This window comes from Aspergillus pseudotamarii (genome assembly GCF_009193445.1).
Source record: "Aspergillus pseudotamarii strain CBS 117625 unplaced genomic scaffold BDV38scaffold_16, whole genome shotgun sequence".
In the NCBI taxonomy this organism is placed as follows: Eukaryota; Fungi; Ascomycota; class Eurotiomycetes; order Eurotiales; family Aspergillaceae; genus Aspergillus; species Aspergillus pseudotamarii.
The window spans coordinates 358628-371845 of NW_022475030.1; the positions used below are offsets into that span (position 1 = coordinate 358628).

Consider the following 13218-nt stretch of genomic DNA (forward strand, 5'->3'; position numbering starts at 1 on the left):
GGAATCATCATGATGACTGCGAGAGGCGCTATATAATATATCAGTTGGGGTGTTTTGTGGATACTAGTATTTAAATTTCCCGTGATTTCCCCACCCCTGTGGTTGGTTTAATTCAAAATCCTTCACACAAACATCCAATGGTAATTGATTGCAACAGCGTGACAAACTAAATTGTATGAACTATTGACGACCATCCCTTTTTTTTTTTTTTTTTTTTTTTTTTTTTTTTTTTTTTTTTTTTTTTTTTCTCCGAAGTTTTTTTTTTTTTTTTTTATCATTTTTTTTTTTTTTTTTTACTTTTTGAAAGGTGTTATAAATCAAACTCTGTACTCTCTCGAGTCTAAGCCTTAGCACTAAATACTATAGTTATTCAATCCATTGCCGAACAAATGCAGGGATCTACGAACGTGTTGCCGCTAGTCTCCAATATTTTCATCTACGCATAAGCAAATGCAGGCATAAAGAGATGGAAGAAATAGGGATTCATCTCAAATTGCCAGGACTCCAACAGACACTTGTTTAAATATCCATGCTGTAACACCTCATAACTAAAACTCCAGATCCCCTAGTAAATCATGCCAGTCCAGCACCGCGCTCTATGATAGCATCCCTCAGAGCGGTGCTGTCAAGACCCAAGTCTGGGCACACCAGGCCACAGTGAACCCACTTCAGTCCGAAAGGACTTGTTCTATTCTCCTTGGCTCTTCGAAGTCTGATCAATCAAGAATTATGCCGTTAAAAATCTTGCCCATATGTGTTTTGTCAATCCCTTCGCTTTTCCGTCGAATTTGCGACGTAAGGAAATTTAAGAACTTTATCGGACTTTGCCGGAACGTTGATGCTAAGCGTTCTGTCCTGTTGTTCTTATCCCGGTGCAGAATGAAACTGTCTGTGGCGGCAAGGCTGTCCTCACCCATTGGCTCTCATGCCACACCCAGAAAATCGCAGACTTCCACATATTCCCCATACGAAGTCAGGTGCAACTGCCCAGCAAATAGATTCAGCTCTATAATGAAGCCCCGAGGTATACATAGAGCATTGGTGACCTCGCCGGAGACATTGTAGAGGTCTAACTTGTCCAATGGTTTAAGTCCTAAATTGGACCGGGGCGCGTAGAGATGCAATGCCATATGTTTGGACTCCTTGATAGAGGGATACAATCCTGCACTTCGTAAGGGCTGATGATGACCATTTGGTTGGCAGTCGATTTCTGGTCGGTGGAGTTACTCCCTTGGCGAGTTGCCAGAATCCATTGCACCAGTCTTTGGAAGACATCAGGCGAAAAGTACAAGACATCGATAGGCTCCACGATTTGCGCATAATCGCGGGTTACAAGCAATTTCCCCGGGAATTGACGAACGCTAGGATGCCAGACAGTGCTCATTTTGCCAGGTGATTAAAAGGCCGGCAGAAAAGCCGTGGAGCCTTCAGCAATTAATTACTCCGGGGGATACGGACTTCGTCATATCTCCGCGAATTCTGTGCTTTTTCGGCCTAGCCTTTGGGGGTCGTTGAACCTGTCGTTCCCTTTCTGCTTCCGCGGCAACTTCCCGCTCGTGGTCTTCATCTATTTTCGCCGAGTGGTAAGGCATGCTTCCGAATTCCCAACAACGGGTCGCAATTAGAGATGCAGCTTGGCTTTGGTCGCTGTGTGCGAAATTTGCCAGCTCATCTTGATTCACACGGGGTCTATACCTTTGTTCCAAAGATAGGGCTTCATCTTCAAGAAATTTCCGTGCGTGACTAGAAGAAAAAGAAAAGATCGCCTTGCGCACGCATCTCATTCCGCAACGGTTCATGGCGCAGAAACCGTAGGCCTTGTGTGGCCCATAGAGTGATGTTCCCTTTCATGTCCTGCCAGGTTTCGGCCATGGCCCAACAAAGGACATCGGGTACCTCTACGCTTCCGTTATCGGAGGCACGCGTCGAAATCTTGTGATGGATTTCGTCTGGGACACAGAAAACAACTGACTGACCTTGGCCTAGCCTTCGCGTCCTTATACAAGCTAGATAAGCATTAGTGGTGAAGTTATTCAATACATTGCACAGGCCTCATTTTGAACTAATCTGTCCTTGGTCAGATTTGCCCCTAATGTAACAGCTGCCCTATAATGCTCGGGCAGCTTGAGATCAATGCCTCGTGTGTGTGCTTCAGCCAGGAATACATAACACACGTCGAGCTGCTTAACAAAAGGAGATGTTTGCAGGGACTCAATTGGTCCTTTGCGATCCATCACACATAGCTCATCGTTGTCATCACAGAGGATTACAGCCTGTGGCATATCACTGTTGGATGTTAACCTCAGCCATTCATTTGCCACCTCCGCATTGGTCAATTCCAGCACTTGAGCCCCGACATCAGGGATGACATGTGCAGGCGGGTCCATTTACATGACCAAGGACAGCAATCCCTCGGCATCTGATCGGTGTTCCTTGTGTCTCCATGGAGTACATATAACCGAATCTTCCGGCTGTAATAAGTATCCAAGAACCAGAGCATTTGTGTGCATCTGTGGAGGGAGGCTCAGCTGTTCTACACTATGTGGAAGAACCTCACGGAAGGCATTTGGGCCACTGAACCCAGTCAGAGGGTGGCATTTGACCTCACCAATGACCCAGCCTGATGCGGACAACTTATATGGAAACCCCCTCATTTTCCTAGGAAATACAACGTGAAAGAGGAAGTAGTCCACGGCACCTTTTGCAAACCGAAACGAGGGAAAAATTTTCTCGGTGCATAGACGGCGATCTTCTAAATTGATGCTAACAACCTGCTGAAATTTCTTCGACAATTGATAAGCATCCTTTACCCCACAGCTGATATTCAACGTCTGCCTGGTCGACATTAAGCAGGTGACTGAACGCATTGAAAAGTTTCTCGTCACTTAGACCTCCATAGTACCCACTCAGGCAGGTCAGTACAATGACTGCATCCGGGTGGCTATATTCAGAACGTGCAGTAGGGCTGTCCTTAGCGCGATATGGAACAGTAAGCGTTGTAGGTGGCTCTCTAGTTGAAGTGAGGCCATAATTAACACACCAGCTCTTGAGTTCGAAGGCAAAGACCGATATACCCGCCGCAAAAAGACCCCCTAGCAGAAACAAGACGTCGCGTGTACGAGGTCCCCATAATTCCTCTAGGCCTTTTAGATTTAGTCAACAGTTAATGTTAATTTGGTTATGTATATGCGCACCGCTTCCGTGAGTGTCTTTGGCTGTCTAGCAATAGGAAAGCCACTTAACTCTGTTTCACAGATGTGTGCGGCAATGCGATCGATCAGCTCACGCTGTGCATCTGCTCCAAAAATGCGTATGCGTGGAAAGCTCCCTTCTTGTGAGACTCCGACCTCTCCTAGGCGTGGGAACTTTGTCCTCACGTCTTCGGTGTATTTCCTGACCAATTCGAGGACTTGATGGGCTATCACCCATCTCTCTGGACTCAGCTGTACTGGCTGTTGGTCACCAATGGTATAAACAAGCTCAAATTTTGCAACCGAAGTTTTCATCGCTCTCATCGACGACATCACGCGAGTGCTTGCGGAAGAACTCAAGCGTCTGCAAAAGCGGACGTGCGACGAAATCTCCGCTAATAATGCGTTCGAAAGCCATGGCTTTGTGGGACAAAGTCTGCTCAAGCTGCACGAGAAGGACACCGCCATTCTTCATACACTCTTGGCACATAAATATTATTTCCTTAGCCTGTATGCTACCCAGCTTCAGAGCACGTGAGAATGGCAAATGGTAGATTCGCCTTCCCATCATCCCACCCAACTTCGAGACCAGCATTGGAAACATTTGCTTCGCCTGGGGTTTAGCAACAATAACGCGGTCCAAGCGAGAGCTATCGGCCAGAGAAGACGCTAACATAGGTATGATGACAGACGATTTTCCCTCTCCCATGCTCAACTGCAGAACTGTGTTTTTGCCAGTTTCTCTGCTTCTCATCTTCTGGGCAATAGCTTCTTGATTGTCACGGATCATAAGACCCCTTTCAACCTCCAGAAGCAGGGATTCAGGAAAATCATATGGACTCCAATTCCTGTGGCCTGGATTCTCAATCTTTCTTGTTATCAACGAAATTTAGTAATATTTTTGCGCAATGCACTTCAGCCAGGGCAAGACCATAGTCGATGATGCTATCCTTCCATGGATCTGGTACGTAGCGAAATCGGTTATATCTGAGGTGCTCTAAAAAAAAAAAAAGAAAAGAAAAGAAAAAAAAAGCCTCGGGGATAGGCGTGGCCAAAGATTAGCATCGGACATTATCTGTAAGCCTGTTTGTTCTCGTGTGCATGCCACAAGATTCTTTAAGCTAAGAGCCGGCATAAGTCGCATAGTAAAGCAAACCTGCAAGGCCGGCAGCAGCACACCCAACGCATCAAAGCTACACGACTAGCATGGTACGCGTGAAGTTGTTTCTTATTGTCCAGTACTATTGGATTCTTGTAGATACTTCAATTCCTATCCCAGTTTATGTGATCTATCCTATTGAATGAAACGCGTGTTCCTCGAAGATATTTTAGCATCATTGGTACCCCCTATAATACGCGTTCACTATTTTGACTGGTCCCACTCCTTCAGATCCCATAATAGATACTTATGCTAGGCGTGAAGAGGTAAACCTTAGCTGTGATAGTACCTGGGAAATATGCCCAAGCCCTAAGGTTGGCCAGTTTGTGACTAGAGAAGGTGTACGATCACAAGTGTTCTAACTTGGCTTATACATATACAGTGAACTATAGATAGAAAAAACAACTGATTCTACTGATATGCTGTAGTAAGCAGACTTACCTGTAGTCTTGTACATTGATACGTGGAATCCGAAGAAGAAGGACCTATCAGAATAGTGAATGTGTATTATAGGCGGCGTTAATGGCGCTAAACAATCACCAAGAACACATGTTTCATTCAATAGTATGGATAACATAGATTGCGATTAGATTTGCGATTTTAGAGATCTAAAATAGTATACCTAGCTGGGCAATTTGGAGGGAAAGCCCTGCCTAGCCAATCACCTCCAGCATTACGCAGTGAATACTGTACACTGTACTACTAAGTAGTACTACTACTAGCAGTATAGTCCCAGTAGTCAGTTCTCCAATGACGCCTCATGATAAAACGAGTAACCATGTCGGGACCTAAATACTTATACCCCCTCCACGCTCTATATTATCTATATCCCCAACCCGATCCTCTGAGCGACTCCACCTACCGTAAACAAGCACTATTTGGTGCAGGGATCTACAATGATATGAACGTGCCTGAAGAAGTACAACACAAAATGAACATCGCTGTTCAAACCTCAGTGGATACTTCGACCCTTGAATCTTTAGCGTCAAAGCTGTAACGTGAGTCTTTAGAGCTCACCGTTCCTCAAGCCGGAGAAGGCGAATGGACAAGTTTTCTTACACGACATTGTAAATGGTTTGAAGTCCACTAATGTATACTTACCAATGAATCCTATGCCCAGGAGCTGATATCATACCAGCCCCGGGTGTTGCAAGCACTACTTGCCGACTGCTTACTTTTCCCGCGACCACTGAGGGACCCATTTGCGAGCTCTGGGCATATTTCTGGAATGGAGCTGACGGAAATCACTGCATGGCCAACATTGACGTGTGGCGGACGACACAAATGTACAGCTTGTGATTTTGTCTCGATAGTCTCTAGTAGACGTGTATGCTGCGGTGGATATCAGTGGCAATAGAACAAAACGGATAAAAGAAAAGGTTAAGCTTCTCGAGACATGGATAAAACGCCGTTAACCCAGAAGAGCTAAGGCATGCTGCCTGAATCTGCCGGCAGCCAAGGCCCTCGGGAAGCACGCGCCCCTTTCCCTTTTCGGCGAGTGACCAAGTTGGCAGCCGCACACAATGACATCCATGCCAACTGTACCTCAGGTCATTTTTTCCTCTCCTGTTTCATCTACACAAAGTGACGTAGTCCACCGACTGAGAGGTTTCCGAGTGTGTCTGGAAAGGATTCAACTCCTCCCTCCTCCGTGGTCCGTCCGGTGAGCCCAATCAATCCATCGACAAATTTTTCGTTTACCCGACTAACTGGGTCTCTGCCACTAGTCTAAACCCCCCCGATTGCTGCTCCAACGCACTAGTCATGGTTCGATAAACGGCCCTCTTTGTGATATGACTCTCCGCCGCCATTGAATTTTAACCCAACTACACCGATTTAACCCCCCTTTGAACACCGTCATTCGATTTGCTTTCTGAGTCTACTGACTCTGAAGGCAGCTCGGCTGGTCGAAGATGGAAGAACAGGTATGGATGCCAATGCTACACTGTTGTTCATTCAAATTCTTTTTTTTTTTTTTCTCTTTTTCTTTTTACTTTTTTTTTTTTATTTAAACAGGGACACGAAAAAAATAGTGTCCACCCCACCATTTGCCCTCCCCTCCTCTCCCCTCATGCCCCTCCCTGCGCATGTTTGCATAAACAATTACTCTAAAAATGCCCTTCATGATAAACTGAATCTAACATATATGTAATCACATAGGTAGCGAATGCCATAGAAATCGCCTGGAATCCTTCCTCAGACCAAGCCCTCAAGGCGCAAGCCTTCGATTACCTGAACCAACTCCGTACCGATCCCTCGGGATGGCAAGTCTGCCTCGCCCTATTCACAAAGACTCCCCAGCACTCTGAGATCATACGACATGTAGCACTAGAGGTGGTAAACAGTGCCGCCCAGGCTGGGCTGATTGACCCTCAGGCTCTAGGATATGTCCGGGACGGCCTCATGAGCTACCTCCGCCAGGTCTATGGACAGGAGAACGCAAACCCAGATCCTCCCAATATTCAGAACAAAATCGCGCAGACGATCACCTTCCTCTTCTCAGCGCTCTACGGTAACGGCTGGGAGTCGTTCTTCGATGATCTCTTGAGCTTAACATACAAGGGTGCCTCGAGCACGTCACCTGACAATATGCTGGGAATTGTATTTTACCTTCGAGTGGTCAATTCTATCCATGATGAAATCGGTGATGTTCTCGTGTCCAGATCTCGTACGGAACAGGATAGGGCAAATTCACTCAAGGACCTGATCCGAATGAGAGACATGCAAAAGATCGCAAGCTCGTGGCAACAGATTTTGTCGGAATGGCGGGACGGCAACGACCTGATCGTAGAGATGTGTTTGAAGGCAGTTGGTTCCTGGGTTAGCTGGATTGATATTAGCCTAGTGGTCAACCAGACAATGCTCGATCTCTTATTCCAGCAACTGGCCCGGGCACAGAAGGCGGAGCTCAGGGCGGGAGAGGAGAAGGTGCGGGATGCAGCCGTCGACGTTTTCACGGAAATTATCGGCAAAAAGATGAAGCCGGAGGATAAGATTGATATGATTATTTTCTTGAACCTGGACACCATCGTTTCTCAGCTCTCCAACAGCCCCCCTCTTTGTGAGAATAGGTTTACCTTCAAATACGATACGGATCTAGCCGAAACAGTTGCGAAGCTAGTCAATAGTACAGTGGTTGATGTTGTGCGGGCTTTGGAGCAGGAGAACATCTCTGCAGAATGCAGGGAGAAGGCCAATGGGCTATTGCAGGCCTTCCTTCCGCACATCCTCAGATACTTTTCCGATGAGTATGACGAGGTCTGCTCGACCGTCATCCCCTGTGGCAGCGACCTGCTTCAATACTTGAGAAAGCTCTCTAAGACCGACCCTTCTCTGACCGCGCAGCATTCTCCGATCTTACTCCCTATCTTGAAGGCCATCATTGCCAAGATGCGATATGACGAGACCTCCTCATGGGGCGACGAGGATGACCAGACTGACGAGGCAGAGTTTCAGGAGCTCCGCAAGAGACTAGCCATTATGCAACAAACTGTCGCCACAGTGAACGAACAGCTCTACATAGACGCCGTCTCCGAGGTTGTCGCCACAACCTTTGAGAACCTACGACAGTCGGGTGCGCAGTTAGACTGGCGTGATCTGGACCTTGCATTACATGAGATGTTCCTCTTTGGAGACATTGCCGTGAAGGCAGGCAGTCTCTACACGAAAAACCAACCCAACAATCAGGCAGCAGAGCGACTTATTGAGATGGTGGCAAGAATGGTAGAGTCCGGTAGGTATCACATATCAGGGACCATGCGCGCCTCCTCTGACGATCTACAGACATTCGCTCCTTCACGCATCCGGCGACACAGTTACAGTACATGGAAATCTGTGTTCGTTACAGTTCATTCTTCCTGTACCACACTCATCTCATCCCCGGTGTCTTGGAAAGCTTCCTTCAACTGGTTCACCACCCCACGAAGAAGGTTAAAACCAGATCCTGGTATCTTTTCCAGCGGTTAGTCAAGCAATTGAGAAGCCAGATCGGCAATGTTGCGGAGACAGTCGTCCAGGCCCTAGGCGATCTTTTGGTGATCCAGGCGGAAATTCCTACGGAAGGTGCTGACGGTGATGAAATGTCGTCGGAGGATCATGAAGGGTCCGCAGATGCTGTTTTCAACAGCCAGCTTTACCTATTCGAAGCCGTTGGCATTATCTGCTCCACCCCGACTATCCCTGCCGACAAGCAGGTCCTGTATGCGCAGTCGGTACTAACCCCTGTGTTCATGGACATGGAGAAACACCTGGCACCGGCGAAGTCCAACGACGAGAAGGCTTTGTTACAAATACATCATGATATCATGGCCCTTGGAACACTGGCAAAGGGCTTCTCAGATTGGATGCCAGGAACCAGCTCACCAACCTCTCTGCCCGCGGCTGAGGTTTCTGAGGCATTCTTGCAGGTGTCCGAGGCTACTCTTGTCGCTCTTGAATCCCTTAAAACCTCTTTCAACATTAGGACGGCCGCCCGATTTGCCTTTTCCAGACTCATTGGTGTGCTTGGCTCTCGTATTCTCCCACAGCTCCCGAGATGGATCGATGGCCTACTAACCCAGACTTCTACTCGGGATGAAATGGCTCTTTTCTTGCGGCTGTTGGACCAAGTGATCTTCGGTTTCAAGAGCGAAATCTACGCCATACTCGATGCACTATTGACTCCTTTCCTACAACGGGTGTTCGCCGGGATTGCCGATCCCACTACCGGTACCGACGACGAGATCCAGCTTGCGGAGTTGAAACGGGAATACCTGAATTTCTTATTGGCGGTTTTGAACAATGACTTGGGTGCTGTGATCATCAGCGAGAGTGAGTTTTGGCCCTTCCGCCTCGAATCATAAATGATGCAGGGACTAACATGAGCAGGAAATCAACCCATGTTCGATACCGTCATCACAACCATCGAACACTTCGCCAAGGATGTCGAGGACTTTACCACTGCGAAGATGGCATTCTCAGTACTCTCCAAAATGGGCAGTTCCTGGGGCGGGCCTGATATCGCACCGGAGGCGACGAACGGCACCGCCCAGCAGGCTGCTCTCCCCGGATTCGCACAGTTCATGATCAGCCGAATGTCGCCCTTGTGTTGGGCACTTCCCACCACCCCGTCCTTCAATCCCAAAGATGCACAGGCCAAGCAGGTTCTCGCCGAAGCTGGAGGATTGCAGCGCACCATCTATTGCAAGACCGGCATGGAGTATATCCAGTACCTTCGAGACCAAGAATTGCCTGGCATGGGAATGGGTACCGAACTCATAGAGGAGTTCTTGAACGCATTAAGCCGGCTAGACTTGAAGGGATTCCGGCAGTTCTTCCCGGTATGTATTTCCAGGTAGCAGTTAACCTAAGACCTCCAGCTAACAACCACCACAGTCCTTTATCCAGCGATTGAGCGCATGATCCTTTTGCATTCCATATTCTTTCTTTTCCCTTATGCTCCTCGATCATTCTCACTGTTTTTCTTCCTCTTAGATTCCCCCACGGTTTGGTTTGATGACTGATGTTCTCATGTGATCCTTTACACTGATAGCTCTGTCGCCGGCAATTCCTCTGTCATTTTCCCAGAAAAAAGCAGAAAACTCAAGAAAAAGAAAAAAGAAAGGTATATAGTTCGCGATGCATATTTGCATAAAACAGGCGTTGATTACTGCGTTAATCACCAACAGAGTGAAGAAGAGAAAAACAAAAAGGACTTCCCAAATTCCATATAAAATAAATCATTAACAAAACGGAAAGAAAGGGGGGTAATGGTCGAGGCAGCGGACAGGGATGGGGCCGGGGGTGTTAGTTGGTTGGTTGATTGATTGATTGATACCTATCGTCGGAGCTCAACAGATACCTTATGCAAGTCGGGAGGTTTGAGTACTGTCTTGGCTTTCTACTTTCTATATGGAGGATTCATTTGTGTGTAGACTTCGAGTTATTCATGAGAGATGATGCGGATGTTTCTAAGATAAGATAGTTAGCAAATAGAAATGAAGGACACTGAGAATATACTATCATACTATTCATTCTTTTGGTTTATTTTGTATATAAGCGAACTATATAGGGTACTAACTGAATCCAGAAAGAAAAAGGAAACCAATGCAAACCATCCAAGATCGCAGAGTCATTAAAGGCAATAATTTCATGAAGAGATCCATAGACGCTTTTTCTATAAAGGAAGAGGAAAGAGAGAGATCACCGCGTCTCACCCTCCTGTTTCAGAACCTGCAATTCCATCTTCTCGAATCCCTCAACGGCAGCCCCGTACCTCTCGAATACGCCCTTCTGATATCCATCTGCAATCTTCTCGATGAAATCTTCTTCCCTCCACCTCTGCCCAATGAGATCCTCAAACGTCTGTCCATTCTTCCTCTCCAAAGCCCAGACAGCCTTGTAGGCCGCTCCCAGCGCACAGGCATTATCGCCAATCTCTAGCTTATATACACCGTCACTTCCACCGAGGATCTCACCCGCCACCTTGGCAATCGCCTTATTCTTCGATCCACCACCGACAAGATACACCCGTCGTGGCTGAGCTGGCATACCCTGTCCAGGACTAGTGGTAAGACCGCGAGAGCGCAAGCGAAGGGAAAGGAACTGGCTCTCGACGATAGCACGAGCCTCATCGACCGGCTTGTTCCACCCACCATTCGTCTCATGCAGACTACCATCAGCAGGGTTATAATCAAAGCGCCACTGTCCAGCTCGCAGGTTCGGGACGATCTCCGGCCGAGGGAAAAAGAGGCCCATCTTCATTGGATCAGAATCCTTCTTCTGACCCATGGGCGCCGTTTCCAGTGTGGTCTTGTCGAAGTTAGCCCATGGGTCTTTGTCCCCGGCCATTCCTAGTTTATCGTTGATGGCATCGCGGATCTGTTCGCGGGCCAGGCCGCCGTTCTTGTAGCAGAGCATGAACATGTACAGGCCCGCTGTGGTGGGGTGGTTAAAGAAATGTGTGGCTGGATCGGGCATGTAGTTGGGAGTGGACATGAGGAAGGTGGTTGAGGTGCCCAGGGAGACCATTGCGTCGGAGGGACGCAGTGGCAGAGCCAGGATGGTGGCTGGGTTGTCACCTGTTGCGGGGATGATGGTGCAGTCTGAGCTGAAGCCGTAGCGTTCTATGTAGTAGCGGTCGATTTGGCCTAGGTTGATGCCGCCATCTTCGGGGACGGCACCGAGCTTACGCTTGAGGTCTTCCACGCCAGAGGGGCCGGCACAGAGTTGCAGGAGCTTCTCGTCGTAGGCGCCTTGCTTGATGTTCCAAAGGTTCATACCGCAGACGTCAGAAATGTCAAAAGGGGCGATGTGGCCCAGGAAAAGGGATGCGAGGAAGGAGGAGACGAGTGAGATTCGAGAGGTCTTTTTGTATACTTCTGGGTATTTTCTCTGGAAGCGGAGGATCTGGGGGCCGGTAAATCTCTATCGAAGGGAGGGCCATTAGTATAGCTCTAGTCACCGGAATCTTCGGAAAGGAAAGAAAGGGAAAGAAGTAGAGGGCAGGAATCAACGTACATGATGTGCCTTGCTTCCTGTAGCATATGCCAGCTTGTCTGCGCCGCCCAGGAAGGCATCAAACTCATCACACTCCTTCTGCGTACTGGAATCCTGCCAGTTGGGACTATAGGGATGGGAGAAAGCCCCGCTCAATTGGTCCTCCAGGGACTTGCCAGAGTCCAATTCCTTGAGAAGACGCTCCGCATCCTGTGCCCAGTAGACACTGCCATGCTGCTGTCCAGCACCACTGATGCCCTTCACCCGGGCGAAATCCAAACCTTGCTTCTTCAGACCCTCGAGGACGACATCCAGGGCCTGCAACCACAATGCCACAGGGGCATAGACCTCATGCTCAGCTTCATTGGTGATGACACCCTTTTTAATGGGAAAGCCGCGGGAGTCCGCATCGAAGTCGAATTTGGAGACGTAGACGACTTTCAAGTCGGAATTGACGACTAGAGCTTTGAGCTGTTGGGTGGAAAGGTCGAAACCGATGTACAGTGGGCCTTGCATTGTGGCAGTGATTGCAAAGTTATCTTTTCTATGTCGCTATGGTGCAATGGAGGTATTTCATTCATTCAATTCAGTTCAATTGTGTGTGAAAGTTTGTAAACGATAGACGCCGAATATGCGGTGGGAGATGACGTCGATAAGTAGTCACACCGATAAGAGACAAAGAATAGAGAAGAGAAAAAGTTGAACAACGACGGGGCGCAACGAGGATAAAGAAAGACAGAACGTTGTTAAATAGTAAGGGTCCCACTGGCAAGCATAAAAATTGGGTCATTGAGTGGGATCAGTCTTTTCTTGACTCCATCTTCTATGTATCTCCTATTGCGAACATTCCAATTCAACCCGCAATTTATCCCCCCCTTCCCACTTCGGCCACTTCAGAACCCACTTTTGCAATACATTGTGAATTTTTCTCCAATACAATCGAAAAATACCCCAGAGAACCAATCAGTTACCCACTGCGTACTCCGTACTTTTGATTCCTGCATTCTTTTTGGCTTGTTCTCCCGCCATTGAACCGCAATTGCACATCGTGATGTCAAAAAATAATAATAATAATCAAATGAAAAGTTTCATCTGCAACTAGTACAATTTTTGTAAATCATTTTTATTTATAGACCCACTCACCACCACCGGGAATTTACCCAATTTACCCGATGAACGGTGAAAGGGCTCTGTTAAATTCGATCTTCCACACTAGACAAGGGGACCCTTATAACCAGTTGCTTACTTTCTGCTCTAGAGTTAATTAATATTCGTCACGATCGAACGTCTAGAACGGCTTTTATCCAGGTTCACGTGGACACTGGGATCGTACCTCGTGAACAATCCAAGAACAGTCGAGAACTGCTTGGCTATTTTTTTTTTTAAAAAAAA

The 13218-nt window shown here is 47.6% G+C and overlaps 5 protein-coding genes across 5 annotated transcripts; 2 read left to right on the forward strand and 3 right to left on the reverse strand.

The window, feature by feature from the left end:
* Window positions 1-577: 577 nt before the first annotated feature.
* BDV38DRAFT_291452 (uncharacterized protein) lies at window positions 578-3666 on the reverse strand (the record flags this gene model as incomplete). Its single annotated transcript, XM_032061747.1, has 10 exons — window positions 578-920; window positions 951-1162; window positions 1228-1379; window positions 1459-1720; window positions 1776-2006; window positions 2048-2321; window positions 2397-2804; window positions 2845-3135; window positions 3195-3479; window positions 3520-3666. The coding sequence occupies 10 exons, from the start codon at window positions 3664-3666 to the stop codon at window positions 717-719; spliced, it is 2466 nt and encodes an 821-aa protein (XP_031915480.1). The 3' UTR covers window positions 578-716.
* A 1325-nt stretch (window positions 3667-4991) lies between these two features.
* Window positions 4992-5508, forward strand: BDV38DRAFT_242625 (uncharacterized protein). Its single transcript, XM_032054119.1, has one exon. The coding sequence runs from the start codon at window positions 5111-5113 to the stop codon at window positions 5345-5347; it is 237 nt and encodes a 78-aa protein (XP_031915481.1). The 5' UTR covers window positions 4992-5110; the 3' UTR covers window positions 5348-5508.
* Window positions 5509-5938: 430 nt separating this feature from the next.
* Window positions 5939-10279, forward strand: BDV38DRAFT_242626 (Ran GTPase-binding protein LOS1). The gene is made up of 5 exons (XM_032054120.1): window positions 5939-6013; window positions 6078-6275; window positions 6511-8083; window positions 8134-9159; window positions 9217-10279. The coding sequence occupies exons 2-5, from the start codon at window positions 6264-6266 to the stop codon at window positions 9684-9686; spliced, it is 3081 nt and encodes a 1026-aa protein (XP_031915482.1). The 5' UTR covers window positions 5939-6013; window positions 6078-6263; the 3' UTR covers window positions 9687-10279.
* Window positions 10280-10353: 74 nt separating this feature from the next.
* On the reverse strand, window positions 10354-11870 carry BDV38DRAFT_242633 (FGGY family of carbohydrate kinases). The gene has a single exon (XM_032054121.1). It carries the CDS (start codon window positions 11605-11607, stop codon window positions 10531-10533), a length of 1077 nt encoding a protein of 358 aa, XP_031915483.1. The 5' UTR covers window positions 11608-11870; the 3' UTR covers window positions 10354-10530.
* Window positions 11723-12496, reverse strand: BDV38DRAFT_51637 (uncharacterized protein). Its single transcript, XM_032063470.1, has one exon. It carries the CDS (start codon window positions 12340-12342, stop codon window positions 11839-11841), a length of 504 nt encoding a protein of 167 aa, XP_031915484.1. The 5' UTR covers window positions 12343-12496; the 3' UTR covers window positions 11723-11838.
* Between the last annotated feature and the right edge of the window lie 722 nt (window positions 12497-13218).